At 47.7% G+C, this 14,079-nt stretch overlaps 1 protein-coding gene across 1 annotated transcript in view; it reads right to left on the bottom strand.

Moving 5' to 3' along the window:
• KIF5C (kinesin family member 5C) overlaps positions 1–12,868 on the bottom strand; it is a 67,689-nt gene extending 54,821 nt beyond the window's left edge. The window contains exon 1 of the mRNA XM_085067167.1: positions 12,618–12,868. Within this exon, the coding sequence (XP_084923293.1) occupies positions 12,618–12,743 (126 nt within the window). The 5' untranslated portion in view covers positions 12,744–12,868. The remainder of the gene's footprint in view (positions 1–12,617) is intronic.
• Positions 12,869–14,079: the final 1,211 nt, after the last annotated feature.

The following is a 14,079-nucleotide window of genomic DNA, read 5'->3' as shown; positions in this document are numbered from 1 at the left end:
ATTATTAGAACTTTCGAATTATTATTATTAGAATTGTTTCAATTATTTGGGTTTTTTAAATTTAATTCTTGAATTATTTATGATTAGAACTTTCGAATTATTATTATTAGAATTGTTTCAATTATTTGGGGTTTTTTTAAATGTAATTCTTGAATTATTTAATTTATTATTAGAATTATTTTAGAGCTGTTCTTCCACCTTGACACACAGCCTGGAAATCAGACACTTCCAGAAAGGAGCTGGAAGTATAAAAATCTCCCAAAACAAAGGTAGGTGTTAACAAATCCTCCTGAAAGCATTTTTGCATAGTTCTGACACAGCAAAGCTCAGGACAGCATCCTCTCATTATTATTGACTTGCACTGCTGCAGCCAAGGCACTGCCAGACCCAAAATAATCCAAATTTTCTGCAGTTTTTACCAGGCTCCAGCACTTCCTCTAACCCACCCTACTCCCTTACAGCAGTGGGATGAGAGAATTTGAAAATTTCTTTTGTTTACAAAACAAATTAAGAGTTTAGGGGAAAAAGTCAAGAAAAGGTCTTGGAGATTTTAGGAACAGTTGAGAGTGAGAAGAGAACAAATGGATATTAGGAAAAGTTTCCTCCCAGGAAGAAGAAACTTTCTGGGAAAGAAAAAAGAGTTTTTTCCCCCTTCCCATCCCTGGAGGGACTTAAAATCCATGTGGATGTGGCACTTGGGGACATGGGGACATGGGGAAAGCTTGGCCTTGATGAGCTGAATGTTCTTTTCCAACCCAAAACTTCCATGATTGTCTATTCTGTAAATATTCAATACTTCATAAAAAACTATTGATAAAAACCACTAGGGGTTTTTATCGTTTTTCAGAGAACATGATGGTTTTTCTTTGAACAAAACCAACATTTCCCACCCAGAAAACCATGAAGCAAATCCATCCTGGGGAGCAGCAGAGAGGTCAGGGTGGGGAGAAGCCATGGGTGGAGCAGGGGTTGGGAAATCCCAAAAAAAAACCCAAAAAAACCCAAACAGCTGGAAGTTTCCAAACCAAGCAGTTTGGGTGAAAACCCCAAGAACCTTCAGAAGCCCCAAATCCATCCCAGCAGTGGGATGGATTTCATCTCTGCTAATCTCTGCTCTGCTCCAGGGATCACTGGCAGGTTTCTGGGGTGGCTCAGCAGGTCAGGAATAAATCCTAAAGTGGAGCCAAATCCACCTCATTCCCACCCAAAACCTTCCAAACACCTCCTGCCCCCTGCCTGTTGCACCTCCATCCCTCATTGTCTGGGGAAAATCAAAAACCAGAACTCTGAGTTTTACCCCAAATGCCCAAATCTCACCATTTTGGCACCAAACTCTCCAATCTTCCCTAAGAATTTTGGCACCAAACCCTCCAAACTTCCCTAAGCACAGGCATTTGGGGAGCAGGTAATGACACCAAAAATACACATTTTAATAGTGTTTTTAAAAATAAGGGTTAAATAGGGTTAAATAAAATAAATAAATAATAAATAAAATAAAATAAAATAAAATAAATAAAATAAAATAATAAAATAAAATAATAAAATAAAATAAAATAAAATAAATAAAAAAGCTTAAATAGGAAATTGCTAAGCAGAGACCCCAAAGCAGTTTGGGAAAAATCTGTGTATTCATGGGGATGGTTGCTGCAGTGCAATCCCACCCCAGTTAATACAATTCTATCAGGCAATTAGACAAACAGAGACCAAAAATTCCTCCCAAAAAAAACATCACAAACCAGAATTGCTGCTTCCTCCATTTCTGCATCAGTCAGGAGGAGCACAGAGCATTGAACAATCTGGTTTTGCACCCCTGGTGGGTCAATCCATCACTGATAAATAAAATAAAGCATCAAGAAATTCAGAGTTGCTCACAGCTCGTTCAGAATTTAAGGGGAATTGCAGCTGGATTTGCATTTGGGAGGGAGAATATTGCCAGCAGCTTGTCCCACTGCTGGCCAGGGGGTGTTCCCACTGCAGAAATGGGGACAAAATTGGGATTTCTGACCTGGGCAAACACACTCACACAGCAAACCTTCTCCTGTGAACTCTGTGAGGACACAGAGCTGCAGAGCTGCCTTTCTGAACTGCACTGCTCAGGTTTAATTTGCTTTTTGAGGCTTTTTCATGAGCAAAAATAGCTTTTCTGCCTCCCAAGCCTTGCAGCATCTCAGCAGGGAGATCAGCCCCACTTGGTGCTGAATGATCCCAACCAGGCTGGAATTACCAGCAGTGATGCCATGAGCAGGTTTAGCAGTGCTGATACTCATTTTTTACTCTTCCAGGCATGAGTGAAAGCTCTGCTGCTGCTCCTGACAGGGCAGGACAGGGAGGATGAGGGGACAGCCAGGGCTGGGAGGTGACAGCCCTGTCAACACAGCACCTGCTGGCTCTTATGCAAACCACTGCTCAGAATTCTGATTTTTCCACAGCAGAAACAAAGCCAAACCTGCCAGGCTGGCAGCTGGGAAGGGATAAGGGGTGCAAAATAATCATTAGAGGGATAAAGGGATGCAAAATAATCATTAAGGGGATAAGGGGGTGCAAAATAATTATAAAAAAATCACCCAATAATCATTAAAAGGGTGATTTAATAATCTTTTTTTTAATGAACATCAGCAGTTGTAGTTTCTGATAAGCAACAAGCCATTCTGCAGGGTTCCAGCATCCAGCCATCCTCAGCATTTGGTGTTATTTAACCAAAAAAAACCCAAATAAAACCAAAAATGACACACAGAGCAAGGGATTGCAGGTCCCAGGCACTCAAATGCCTCTCTCCAGGATGACAGGATGATTTGCTCTCAATTCCCACCTCCAGCAGCTCTCACCTTTCAGAGAACCCCAAAAGATTTTCCCCCAAATCAGCCTGAAATGTGCACAGGCAGCTCCCACAGCCCCAAAAATCTGCAATCTCTGGAATTTCAACCTCCAAACCCAAGCACAGCTCAGGGAAAGCAAGGAGTGTTTCCCCTGCACTCCCAGGGATGATGCCTGAGGTCACTGGGAAGCCAAACCCAGGTTTGATCCGCTCCACACAACACCTGGATCCCAAAAAACCCAAACCCAAGCTCTGCTGAGGATGACCAGCAGCACCAGGAGCCATTCTACATTTATTATTTCATTTCACCCTCCTTTTGGTGAAATAAAACACGGATTTTCCATAAAGCACAACGAGGAATGGATCATTTGAAGGAGAACACGACAATCCCACAGTAAAGTGATTTTCTCTGCCCCATCCTGGCACACAAAAAGCCCTAAAAACCCCATCAGGTGTTCCCATTTCCCTCCAGCTCCTCACAGTTCCTCCCAGAACACAAAACCCCACGGCTCCAGGATCACACCAGCCACAGCAATAAATAAATAAATTACCCTTTTTCATGCTGGCAACAGTTCTGTTTGAAATTTCAGATTATTCCATAACACTCAGCAAATCTGTTCTGCACACAAAGCCAGGCACAGAGAGGATAAATCCTCTGCCACCAACACTAGCAAACATTTATTTTTTTTATTTTTTCTCCAGGAAAATGTTTCCCCACGTGCTGCAGTGTAGTGAGATTACACTGGAGAGATTTTTTTGCAGCGCTGAGAGATTTTTTTTGCTTTGAGATTTGTTTGCAGCACTGAACTCTCCTGCCTTGAAGTTCAACTGTGAGAGATGCCAGAAAGGGAGAAATAATCGAGAAAAATAGCAGTTTTTCGCTGGATATTGATGGCTGAGCCAGAAAGGGGTGAGGAAACACAAAAAGCACAAGGAGAGGTTTTAAGAGGAGAAAATAGAGCAAAATGTGAGATAAAAGGGGAGAAGGAATAGAAAAAGAGAGAGGGAGAATAGAAATGTAAAATCAAAGGAGATAAGAGGGGAAAAGAGGAGCTGTAAAAGGACAAACAGAGGATGGATTTGGCAGGGGTGAATTAACAAAAATCCTATTTTTTTTTCCTTTTCTGAGGGGATTTTTGGCCCAAATCCTCCCCAGGTGAGCCATGAGGAATCTCCAAGCCCTGGGCAGCAGCAGCAGCAGAGCCACATCTCCCTGTGGCCTCGCTGGGAGCAGAGCAGGAGGCAGAAAAAGGGATTACAACTGCAGAAAAATCCCACTTTGCTACCAGCCTGGCTAAAAATACTCCCTAACCCAGTTACCCCAATTCCTGATCGCTCTGCTGCTCATCCTCTGTTCAATTGGGGAATAACTGAGCAGCCTGGCTCACTGCTGGGGATCAGAGGTTGTCCTGCTCTGTCCCAGGGTGACTCTGAAATTCAACTTTCACCCCTCAGAACCAGAGGTCTCCAGCTCAGCATTTGTCACAATTCTCTTTTGCTGCCATGGCAACGATTTTTGGGCAAATTCAGGAGTATTTTGTGCTGCAAAAAAAGGTGTGGAAGGCTTTGGGGTTGTTTAATGGGGAATAAAATGTGGTTTTAGTATCAAATCCTCCTGGTGGAAGAGGAATGTTTGACAGCAGCTTCAAAACCACCCCAGATTTTGGAGGTTTGCTTTATTCCCTCAGCCAGGAGAGAGATTTTTTTTATACCAACCAAGGGTATCTCCTGTCCATCATCATAACTGGGCAGTGGAAAAGGAATTCTCTTAGCAGGCAGAGAGAGGTGCTGGGAAAATGAATCACTTTGAGGAAAGATTGCTATTAAATATTGAAGTTTTTGTCTCTGGGCACTCATTTCTCACGGGGGAAAAAAATCCCACATGCCCTGGTGTCAATGAGATTCTGTCTCACAGTCAGAAAATAGGCATTTTCTGCAGGCATCCTTGATATTTTAATGGGAATCTGATATTTTAATGGGAATCCTGAATTTCCAGGATATCCCATCGAAAGCCAAGAAGCAAAGAGGTCCTAAATATTTAGAAATGGATGAATAAAATTGATAAAATGGATAAAACGAATAAAATGGATGAATAAAAGCAGGAATCCATCAGCAATGCCATGCCTGTGACTCCACACCTTTAGGATCCTGAAGGATCCCATTCTGGATATTTTCAGGTGATTTTTTGCTGCTTTGCTTCATTAGGATGATTTAAATACGCAAAGTTTGCTCACTCCAAAATCCAAAAAAAACCTGAATTAAGGAATTTTCCCAGCTCACACAGCCAGCCCTGTGACTCCACATCTTTAGGATCCTGAAGGATCCCATTTTGGATATTTTCAGGTGATTTTTTGCTGCTGTGTTCGCTTTGCTTCGTTAGGATGATTTAAAAATGCAATGTTTGCTCACTCCAAAATAAAAAAAAAAATGAATGAAGGAATTTTCCCAGCTCACAGAGCCATCCCTGTGACTCCACACCTTTAGGATCCTGAAGGATCCCATTGTGGAGATTTTCAGGTGATTTTTTGCTGCTTTGCTTCATTAGGATGATTCAAATACACAAAGTTTGCACACTCCAAAATCAAAAAAAAACTGAATTAAGGACTTTTCCCAGCTCGCAGAGCCAGCCCAGCCAAGCACCATTATCCAGTGTGTACCTTGCAGGGGGAGCTGGAAAAACAAACACTGGCAGCAGCACAGCCAAGTCTGAAGTGTCAAACAACCCCTGAGCAGCTCTGAATCACTTCTCTGCCTCCACACCTGGGATTTCAAAGGGTTTTTAAAGGTTGCAGCAACACCAAACCAGACAGAATGTGGGAAATAAAGAGTCTGAGAGGATTTGGGAGGGAAGATTGAGACAAAACGTGTCAAGCTGCAAGGAACCCAAAAAACCAGCCACAAAAACATCCCTGTGGATGCTGAGAAAAACACAACAAACCACGAGCAAATCCTTGTTTAGAAAGGATCTTTGGAGGGAAATATTCACACAAAATTCAGCTAAAGCAGGCAGAATTTAACCAGAAAGCCTCAGCAGCCAGACAGCGCCAAGGGATTGAAGCTGAGCTGGAAATGGGACCCTGAGGGGTTTTTGGAAATGTCTGGCAGCACCTGGAGACTCCTCAGGCAGCACAGAACGAGGGATTTTGGGAGAAAACAAACCCTGAGTGAGTCATTTTCGTGACAACAGGGAGGAGAGCGAGGATAATACCAAGGTTGTCAGCAGCCATGGTGAAAACTGCCGAGAAAAACGCCATGAAATCATCTTTGCTCCCGAGTTTCCTCACAGAAACTCCTACAGAGAGAAGCAGATCGATGGTGAAGACTTCCCAGTGGTGTTTCACCCTTTATTTTCTGTTTGGGAACAGCTTTGGCTCTCCTGGCACAGTGTGAAACCCTGAAGAGCACAGGGAGCTGTGAGCACAAATCACCCCAGGAGCTTCCCTGATGGACACAATAAAAACCATCGAGAAAAATCATCTCCAGGGCAGCAAAGTGCTCCCAAACCTCCCCAGATAACCCCAAATCTCGCTGCACAGGCTCTTGCCAAAACAAATCCAAGCCCCAAGGGTTGACTGGAGCATCCCAGGGGAAGGAAAAGGACTGGAACCAGGGGAAATGATGCTCAGTGTTTGAAAACATCCCAAAAAAACACCCAGCAGAAGGTAAAAGAAGGGAAAAGACAGTGCAGAGAGGCTTGAAATTGGATTTTCCTGTGCTTTGACAGTTTGTCCTGTTGAAATCCATCAGCTGCATTTGAAGTTTAGAAGGTTTAAGTAGGAATTCTTATTTTTAACAGGATAGATTTGGAGAAAGACACCCAAAGGGGATTGGGAGAAGAGGAAAAAAAATGCCCTGAGAAAACACAAAAGGGAAATTGCCTGGGTGAGGAAATAGGCTTTTGATTTTGAGTAAATCATCTCCCTGGCAGCACCATCGACAAACAGCAGCTATTTTCACACCTGAGCTCTCACAGCTCTCTCAGAAAACACAAAAGCAAACACTGAGCTTCATCCATAAAACCCACATTGATCCCTGCTGGATCATCCTCCCCAGCTCTGCACTCACACCAACCTGGAAAAGCAGAAATGTCCTTTCCAACAGGGAAACAGCTCAGCATTCTGAGGAAAATCCAACAAAACCACTCTGTGCCCACAGAAATGCTTTAAAGCTGGCGAGGATGGGCTGAGCAGATTTTGCTCTGGAATTTATGGTGTGTCCTTGTTTTGGGAACACCTCACAGAATTGGGTCAATCCCAGCAGCATCCCAGGAGCTGAACTGGCTGCCACTCATCCCAAAACCTGGGCTGCTGGGGTTAGGCAAAGGCACAGCAGAAAGGGAGAATATTTATATGAATATTTATATATTTATATATATATTTATATATATATTTATATAAATCCTTATCAACACAGATTTTTTCCCCACTGACACTATGGCAGAGCAATATTGCACATTTGCTTTACTGTGTCAATAAATAAATGTATTTCTCAATATTCAGAACAGTTCCATTTTTCACCAAGACAGAAAGAAGCAGATCTGTAAAAACAGAACCAAACCCCTCCTCAGCCATCTCATCAGGCCATTGATTTTAATCTGAAATCTGATTTTAATCCTGAAAATAAGCATGGAGCACAGGGATGGCCTGAAAAAAACATCCACTTCCTTTAGATGTCAAGCTGGAGAGCAGCTCCCTGAACGGCCACAGCACTTCTTCAGTAAATGGAATTATTTCTTCTGCAGGGAACAGAAAATTCATCCAGACCCAGTGGAACCATCCTGTGTTTGCTTTTTCCCAAGTGATCCACAGGCTTCTGCTTCTTCCTGAGATTCCTAGGGAGCAAAATCACCCCAAAAAAAAATTAAAAAAAATAATAAAAAGCCAGAGCCAGATCTGTCAGTGCTGTGCTGCTGCTGCTCTGGAAATGTCTGAGCTGGAAGCACCAGAGGCACAGGGATGAGCACAGAACATCTCATGGAACAGGGAAAGGCAGCAGCATCCAGAGGATATTCCAGGCTGCAGGAAAATCCTGGAGGAGCAGGAGGGGTGGAGACACTCCTGAAGCAAACAGCTCCCAAAAAAGTGTTTGTCAGCTGCCTGGAGACGCCAATTCCCCAGGAATTCTCAGGTGTTTGTATCCCAGAAGTCCTTCGTGGAAGATTTCAACCAAAACTTGCTCAATCCTCACTGGAAAAAAGCTGGAAAATGCAAATCCTCCACAGGCACTGGGGGTGTGCATTTGGAGGGAGAAGTGGTTTTGGTAAAAATGGCAGGTTTGTTTTTTTTTTTTTAAACTAGCCATTTATCTATTATCCTGAGGATTTTAAAAGTATTCCTTAAGGCCTGTTTTACCCACAGAGTGACACAGAGATCTCGGACAGGAGGGATTGTAAAATGTGCTCTTCACCAGCACTTCACCTGCTGACTCCACTGGCACACATGAAATAAAAGATAAAATATATCCAGACAGTTTAGGGGTGAAAATAAGTGAGAATGTCCCTGCAAGACATTCCAAAAAGCACAGCAACAAAGTATTAAAAATAAAAAAAAAAGGAGAAAAAAAAAAGGAAAAAAAAAAGAAGGATAAACAAACCTACAGCCCTGTAAAGGAATCAGCCATGGATCTTTGCTCTCCTCTCTCTGACAGAATATTCCACGCTGGAAGGACCCCCAAGGATGATCCCACAGGATGATTCCTGCCAGCCCTGCCCAGGAATTCCTTTATCCCTCCATGGAATATGACACTGCAGAGCAGCAGTGACCACAGCAGGGTCAGGTGGTGAGTTTGTTTGCTCTGAGGCTCATTAGTTATTTATGTGGAATATTTCACAGATGAGACAACAGAACTTCCCCGTGTGAGTAAAGCCCAATCCTGGGGGATTTTCCTGCTGACCCCAGAGGTCTCCTGGATTTCCCAGGGCTGGAGCCCCCGGGGGTGGGCAGGGGAAGCTCAGCCTGAGCCTGGGGCTGCAGAGCTCAGCAGCTCTGGCTAAGCCAGGCTTTACAAACCCTGCTGCAGCGCCAGAGCAGCTGACAGCCACAATGGAGAGCCTTTCAGCCCTGCCTGGGAACAACCACCAGCCTCCCCAGCTGGGTTTGGGCTGCTCTGCTTCCCACCAGGAGCTGTTTGGCCCAACAGCCACCCCGGGAGCAGCCCTGAGGAAAAGGAGGGGAAAACACCACAAATTCAAATTCAAATACCACAAATTCAAATAACACAAATTCAAACCCCACAGATTCAAACACCACAGATTCAAATTCAAACCCCACAACCAAATTCCCAAATATTCCACTGGAATATTTGGAAGGATTCTCTGCCATAAAGCCAGATCCCAGCAGGTGCTGAGCCTCTCTGCATCCTCCCTTCCTGGGGTGTTTGGGATCGGAAGCTCCTGGAGGAACAGGACCAAACCAAGTCCAGGAGTTGCCTCCCTCACTCACCCCACAAACAGCTCCAACGGGGAGGGAGCAGCCAGGAAAATACATTTTTTTAGGTCTGTCAGGAACACAATCAATCAGAGTCACCTTGAGCTTGTAGAAGAAAATGAAGCTGCAGCCTGGTGAGGCTGCTGGGCAGCCAGGCGCTAAGGAAGGCCTGGATTCATCCCCTGCTCCTGCCCTGCTGAAAGGGAGATTCACCTCAAAGCATTTCTGTGTTTGAAACTCGATGGCAGAACTGAAACACAGAGGGTTCTGCCTGATTGAAGCAAAGGAAAATTCCAGGTGAGACATTTTCACCTTCCGCACTTCGCCGCGCCTGGAGATGGATGGGAAAAACCAAATAAACACAAATAAACACCCAACTGGGATCCAATCCCAAATCCCAGGGGTTTATCCAGGTCAGGACTCTGCCCTGGGGCTTCCCTGAGGAGCAACTGTGCCCCTCCAAACCCCACGGAGCTCCAGGCACAGCCTGGGGAAACTCAGCCTGAGTGGCTCAACTTTCCCTCTCTGCTGCTCCTTCCCAGAAACACCAAGTCATGATCTGAGATTTGTTTTGCCCAAGGCTCCAGGGAAGTGTAACAGGAGATGACAGTGGGAAATTCAGGAAGAAAGCCTTTTCCCCGTGTTTGTTGGGAAGAAATAAATTGATTCAGACTTACTAGTCAGGGAGAAAAAAAAAATGTTTCCTTTAAATCGGTTTTATTTTTTTTCTTGCACGATGACATAACTCCTCAGGGGGGGAAGTTGATAGTTTTGTTTGGTTTTTTTTAAATTTTAACAGAACCCTCTTCTTTCCAATCCACGGATCAAAAATGAAAGCTGCATTGCAGTGTTTTCAAACGCTATAGTAAAACAACCAAAAAAAAAAAGTGGTTGGTTCTGGTTTATTTTTAATCCTAAGAGCTTTTGAAGACTGAAATCCTTCTTTTCCTAGAAGGAAATCTACTCTGGTGGTTCCTCCCCCAGGATGAGGATTCCTTCCCCCTGCCAGGCACGATTTGTTGGAGCAGAGCAGCCACTCTGAACCAACAAAATCGTAAAAATAATTAATAAAAATAATAAAAATTAAAAAAAAATAAAATCCAGCAGCACTTCCCACTCCTGCTGCAGTTGGATCCACTGGGATCGAGTTCCAGCAGAGCCCTGCCAGCTCTGAGCTGCACACAGAGGACAAAGAACATGGGGAGGATCTGATGTTCTCTTCCCTCCACCGAACCCAACTCCAGCCATTCCCACGGAATTCCAGCTGATGGCTCCTCCTTGGGAATTTGTGTTTGGGGAAATATTGCAATGGCAGATGATCCAAATCCCAAACAACTCCATTTCTGCCTTGCCAAGGGAAAGGCAAAGCTTTTTGCTAGATTTTCAAGATAGCAATAACCTCCCAAAATGAGCTGCCAACCTGAATATCCATAGAAAATACACATTTATATCAACAAATGCACGCCCTTCTCTTGTTTCTCTCTATTTTTGTAAACTTCCACGGCAGGAAATTAACAGTTACTGTAATTTTCCCCCTTTTTCACCTTCACCAAAGGAATGATCTGCTCCCTGCAAGATGCAAAATCCTTTTCTGAAGCATCACAGCTACTGTTTCCCCAGACAACAGATACTTTACAGACAAAGACACATCATGAGTGGGAAAAGAGAATTCTGAACTCCACTTCTCTCAAAAACACAGCAAATCCCGTGAAGGATTTACAGGAGATGCAATTTAATCTGCTTTTAATATGTCTGAGGGTTTATTTATTCCAGGGGGGAGGGGAACTTGCTGACATTTGTTTCTAAACCATCCAATGGCACAGATTAATTTTCCCTCCCAATATTTGCTGGCCAAAGCCAGCCCCCTGCTGCTGAGCAAGATTGATAACCAATTTGATTACTCCATTGTTAACAGGCTGCTGGGGGTGCTGCAGCTTTAACCTTCACGGAAAGACAATTAATTTGGCAGCACAGAGGGCATTTAATGTAAGGAAATAAGAAGGAGCAGCCGTTTATGTTCATAATTCATCGATTTTTTTTTTTCCCTCGCAGCTGTTTTGCAACTTTCAGCAGCGAAGTTTCTGATAGCCTCGTGGGTTTGGCAAGAATTTTTTTAAAAATTTTCCACGGAGCTGTGTTGACAATTAGTTTTAGGGTTTCTTTATCAGTCCACAGCATGGAACATGTTATTGATTTAACCACAGATGAGCAGTAGATGGAATAAAGCAGCGAAGGCCAGGCTGGACATTCAACCAAAAATCTGAGTTCAGGCACACAGCACTGCCCAGGAACCTCGGAGGGGAAAGGGAGAGAGGGGGAAGGGGAGAGAGGTGGAAAGGGAAGGGGACGGGGACAGGGAAAGAGGAGAGAGGGGGAAAGGGGAGTGAGGAAGGGGATGGGGAGAGAGAAAGGGAAAGGGGAGACAGAGGGGGGAAAGGGGACAGAAGAAGGGAAAAGGGGAGATAGAAGGGGAAAGGGGAGAAGGGGAAAAGAAAGGGGAGAGAGAGGGGGAAAGAGGAGAGAGGAAGGGGAAGGGGAGAGAGGGGGAAAGGGAGAGAAGAAGTAAAAGGGGAGAGAGGGGAAAGGGGAGAGAGGAAGGGGAAGGGGAGAGAGGGGGAAAGAGAAGGGAAGGGGAGAGGGTGCGGGGCTGTGCCGAGCCCTGGGAAGGAGCCACATCCCGCACCCTTTGTTCCCGTAAAACCCTCGGAGCAGCCGAGCCCCGCGGACGCGCAGGACTGCCGCGGCCGGGGGATGGCTTGGGGCTCATTTCATCCTTTAAAACGCGGAGGAAAAACCCCCAAGCTCGGGTGGCATCCCGCCGCGGCGCTCGGCGCGGTGCTCTGCGGTGCCGCCCGCTCTGCGGGGATGCTGCGCGGCCGCGGAGCTCCACGGGCGCTGGGGCTGGCTGCGGCTCCGGGCTGGCCCGGGATGGCTCCGGTGGCGGCGGCTGCCGCAGGGGCGCGGCGGAGGCGCGGGGGCAGCGCCGGGCGAGCATGCCCAGTCCCCGGCATGACATCAGCGCCCAGCCCGCGGCGCCCCCGCGGCCCCGAGACCCCCGAGACCCTCCGCGCCGCCGGGGAGCCCCGCGAACCGAGCCCGCTGGGGTGGGGACAGCCCGGCCGGGGGGAGCGGGGACAGCAGCCACCCCCCCATCCCGCTGCGGGAACAATGGAGGGGATGGGATGGGATGGGGGACGGGCGGGAGGGCGCGGGGGGCTCCGGCAGAAGGGGGGACCGCGGGGAGGGATGCTCGCCCCGAGAGGAGGGATGCTCGCCCCGCGCCAGGGATGCTCGCCCCGCGATGAAGGATGCTCGCCCCGCGATGAAGGATGCTCGCCCCACCCGCGGGCTGCGGGCTGCGGCTGCCGCAGACTCACCCCGATGACCACGGTCTCGTCGCCCTTGAATTTGGGGATGAATTTGTCGCCGCGCAGGATCTCGGCCTCGTTGAGGGGCCGGAAGCGGCACATCACCTTGATGCTGCACTCGGCGGGGTCCGCCATGGCGGCGGCCCGGGGCTGCGGGCAGGTGCGGCTGCGGGGCTGGGGCCGCCGGCAGGGCGGGCGGAGCCCCGATCGGAGCCGCTCAGCCCGGCAGGGACACGCCCCGGATCGGCCCCGGCTCGGGCGCGGCTGCGCGGGATGCGCGGGGCGGTGCGGGGCGGTGCGGGATGCGCGGGGCGGTGCGGGATGCGCGGGGCGGTGCGGGATATGCGGGGCGGTGCGGGGCGGTGCGGGATGCGCGGGGCGGTGCGGGGCGGTGGATGCGATGCTACGGGGATGCGCGGGGCGGTGCGGCGCTGCCTCCCCCCGCAGCATCCGCGCAGCGAGGGAGGGATGGGTGGCAGCGACTCTAAAGCCCACCCAGTGCCACCAGTCACACACCTGCCGCTCCCCCAGGCTGCTCCAAGCCCCGACCAGCCTGGCCTTGGGCACTGCCAGGGATGGGAATCCACAATTTCTCTGGGCACCCTGTGCCAGGGCCTCCCCACCCTCACAGGGAAGCATTCCTCCCATCTATCTCAACTAAATTCACTCCTCTTCCCCATGAAGAGTGCCTCTCCAGATTCTTCCAGATCCTGGAAACCTGCAATGGGCTCTCCACACCACCTGCTCCAGCACTCCCAGCCTGTCTCCATGGGGAAGGTGCTCTAGTTCCCCTAGCAGCTTCGTGTTCACCCCCTGGTCTTGCTCCAAGCAAGCCCAACTAGCATCCTTCCCCTCAGCATCCTTCCTCCTCAGCATCCTTCCCCCTCAGCATCCTTCCCCTCTGGCACACACAATATCCATAACCAGGTTAAAGGACGTTTCTTCCAGGAATCTCACTCCATGTCTCATTTCTGGGAGAAGCAGCAGCAGCACCTCTGAGCAGCGCTTTGACCTTGTTGGGTTTGCAAGAAGTTTTGTCACCGTGCAGCCGTGAATCAGCATCTGGGAAAAGCAGCATCTGGAGGCTGTTCCTTCTCATCAGGGGTGCTGTCCTCATCCTCCTTCCCCAAAAATGCTCCTTCCTCACCTGCTGAAAGCACCTGCAACTGTCCCTCCTGTCCCCAGCCCCGGGCCAAGGCTCATTTATTTCCCTGCATTCACATGATCTGAAAGAGTCTAAAATACCACAGGAAGTCTCCTCCTCCTCCTCCTCCTCCATCATTTTTTCCCTACAAGAATCTCCTGCTCAAAGAAGAATCCAGATCCTGTTGATGTCATCTGGGAAGCTGCAGGCCCCAAATTCCTGTTTCCACCAGGGTTTTATTGAATTAGCCTCAGCTGTACAGTTGAGATGAGGGTGGACAACCCTCCAGCATTTTGATGGAAATCTCCCTTTCTCCCAGGTGTTACC

Source organism: Lichenostomus cassidix, chromosome 7 (genome assembly GCF_008360975.1).
Source record: "Lichenostomus cassidix isolate B80296 chromosome 7, HeHo_3.0, whole genome shotgun sequence".
Lineage (NCBI taxonomy): Eukaryota > Metazoa > Chordata > Aves > Passeriformes > Meliphagidae > Lichenostomus > Lichenostomus cassidix.
This window is presented reverse-complemented; position numbering and strand designations above follow the sequence as displayed.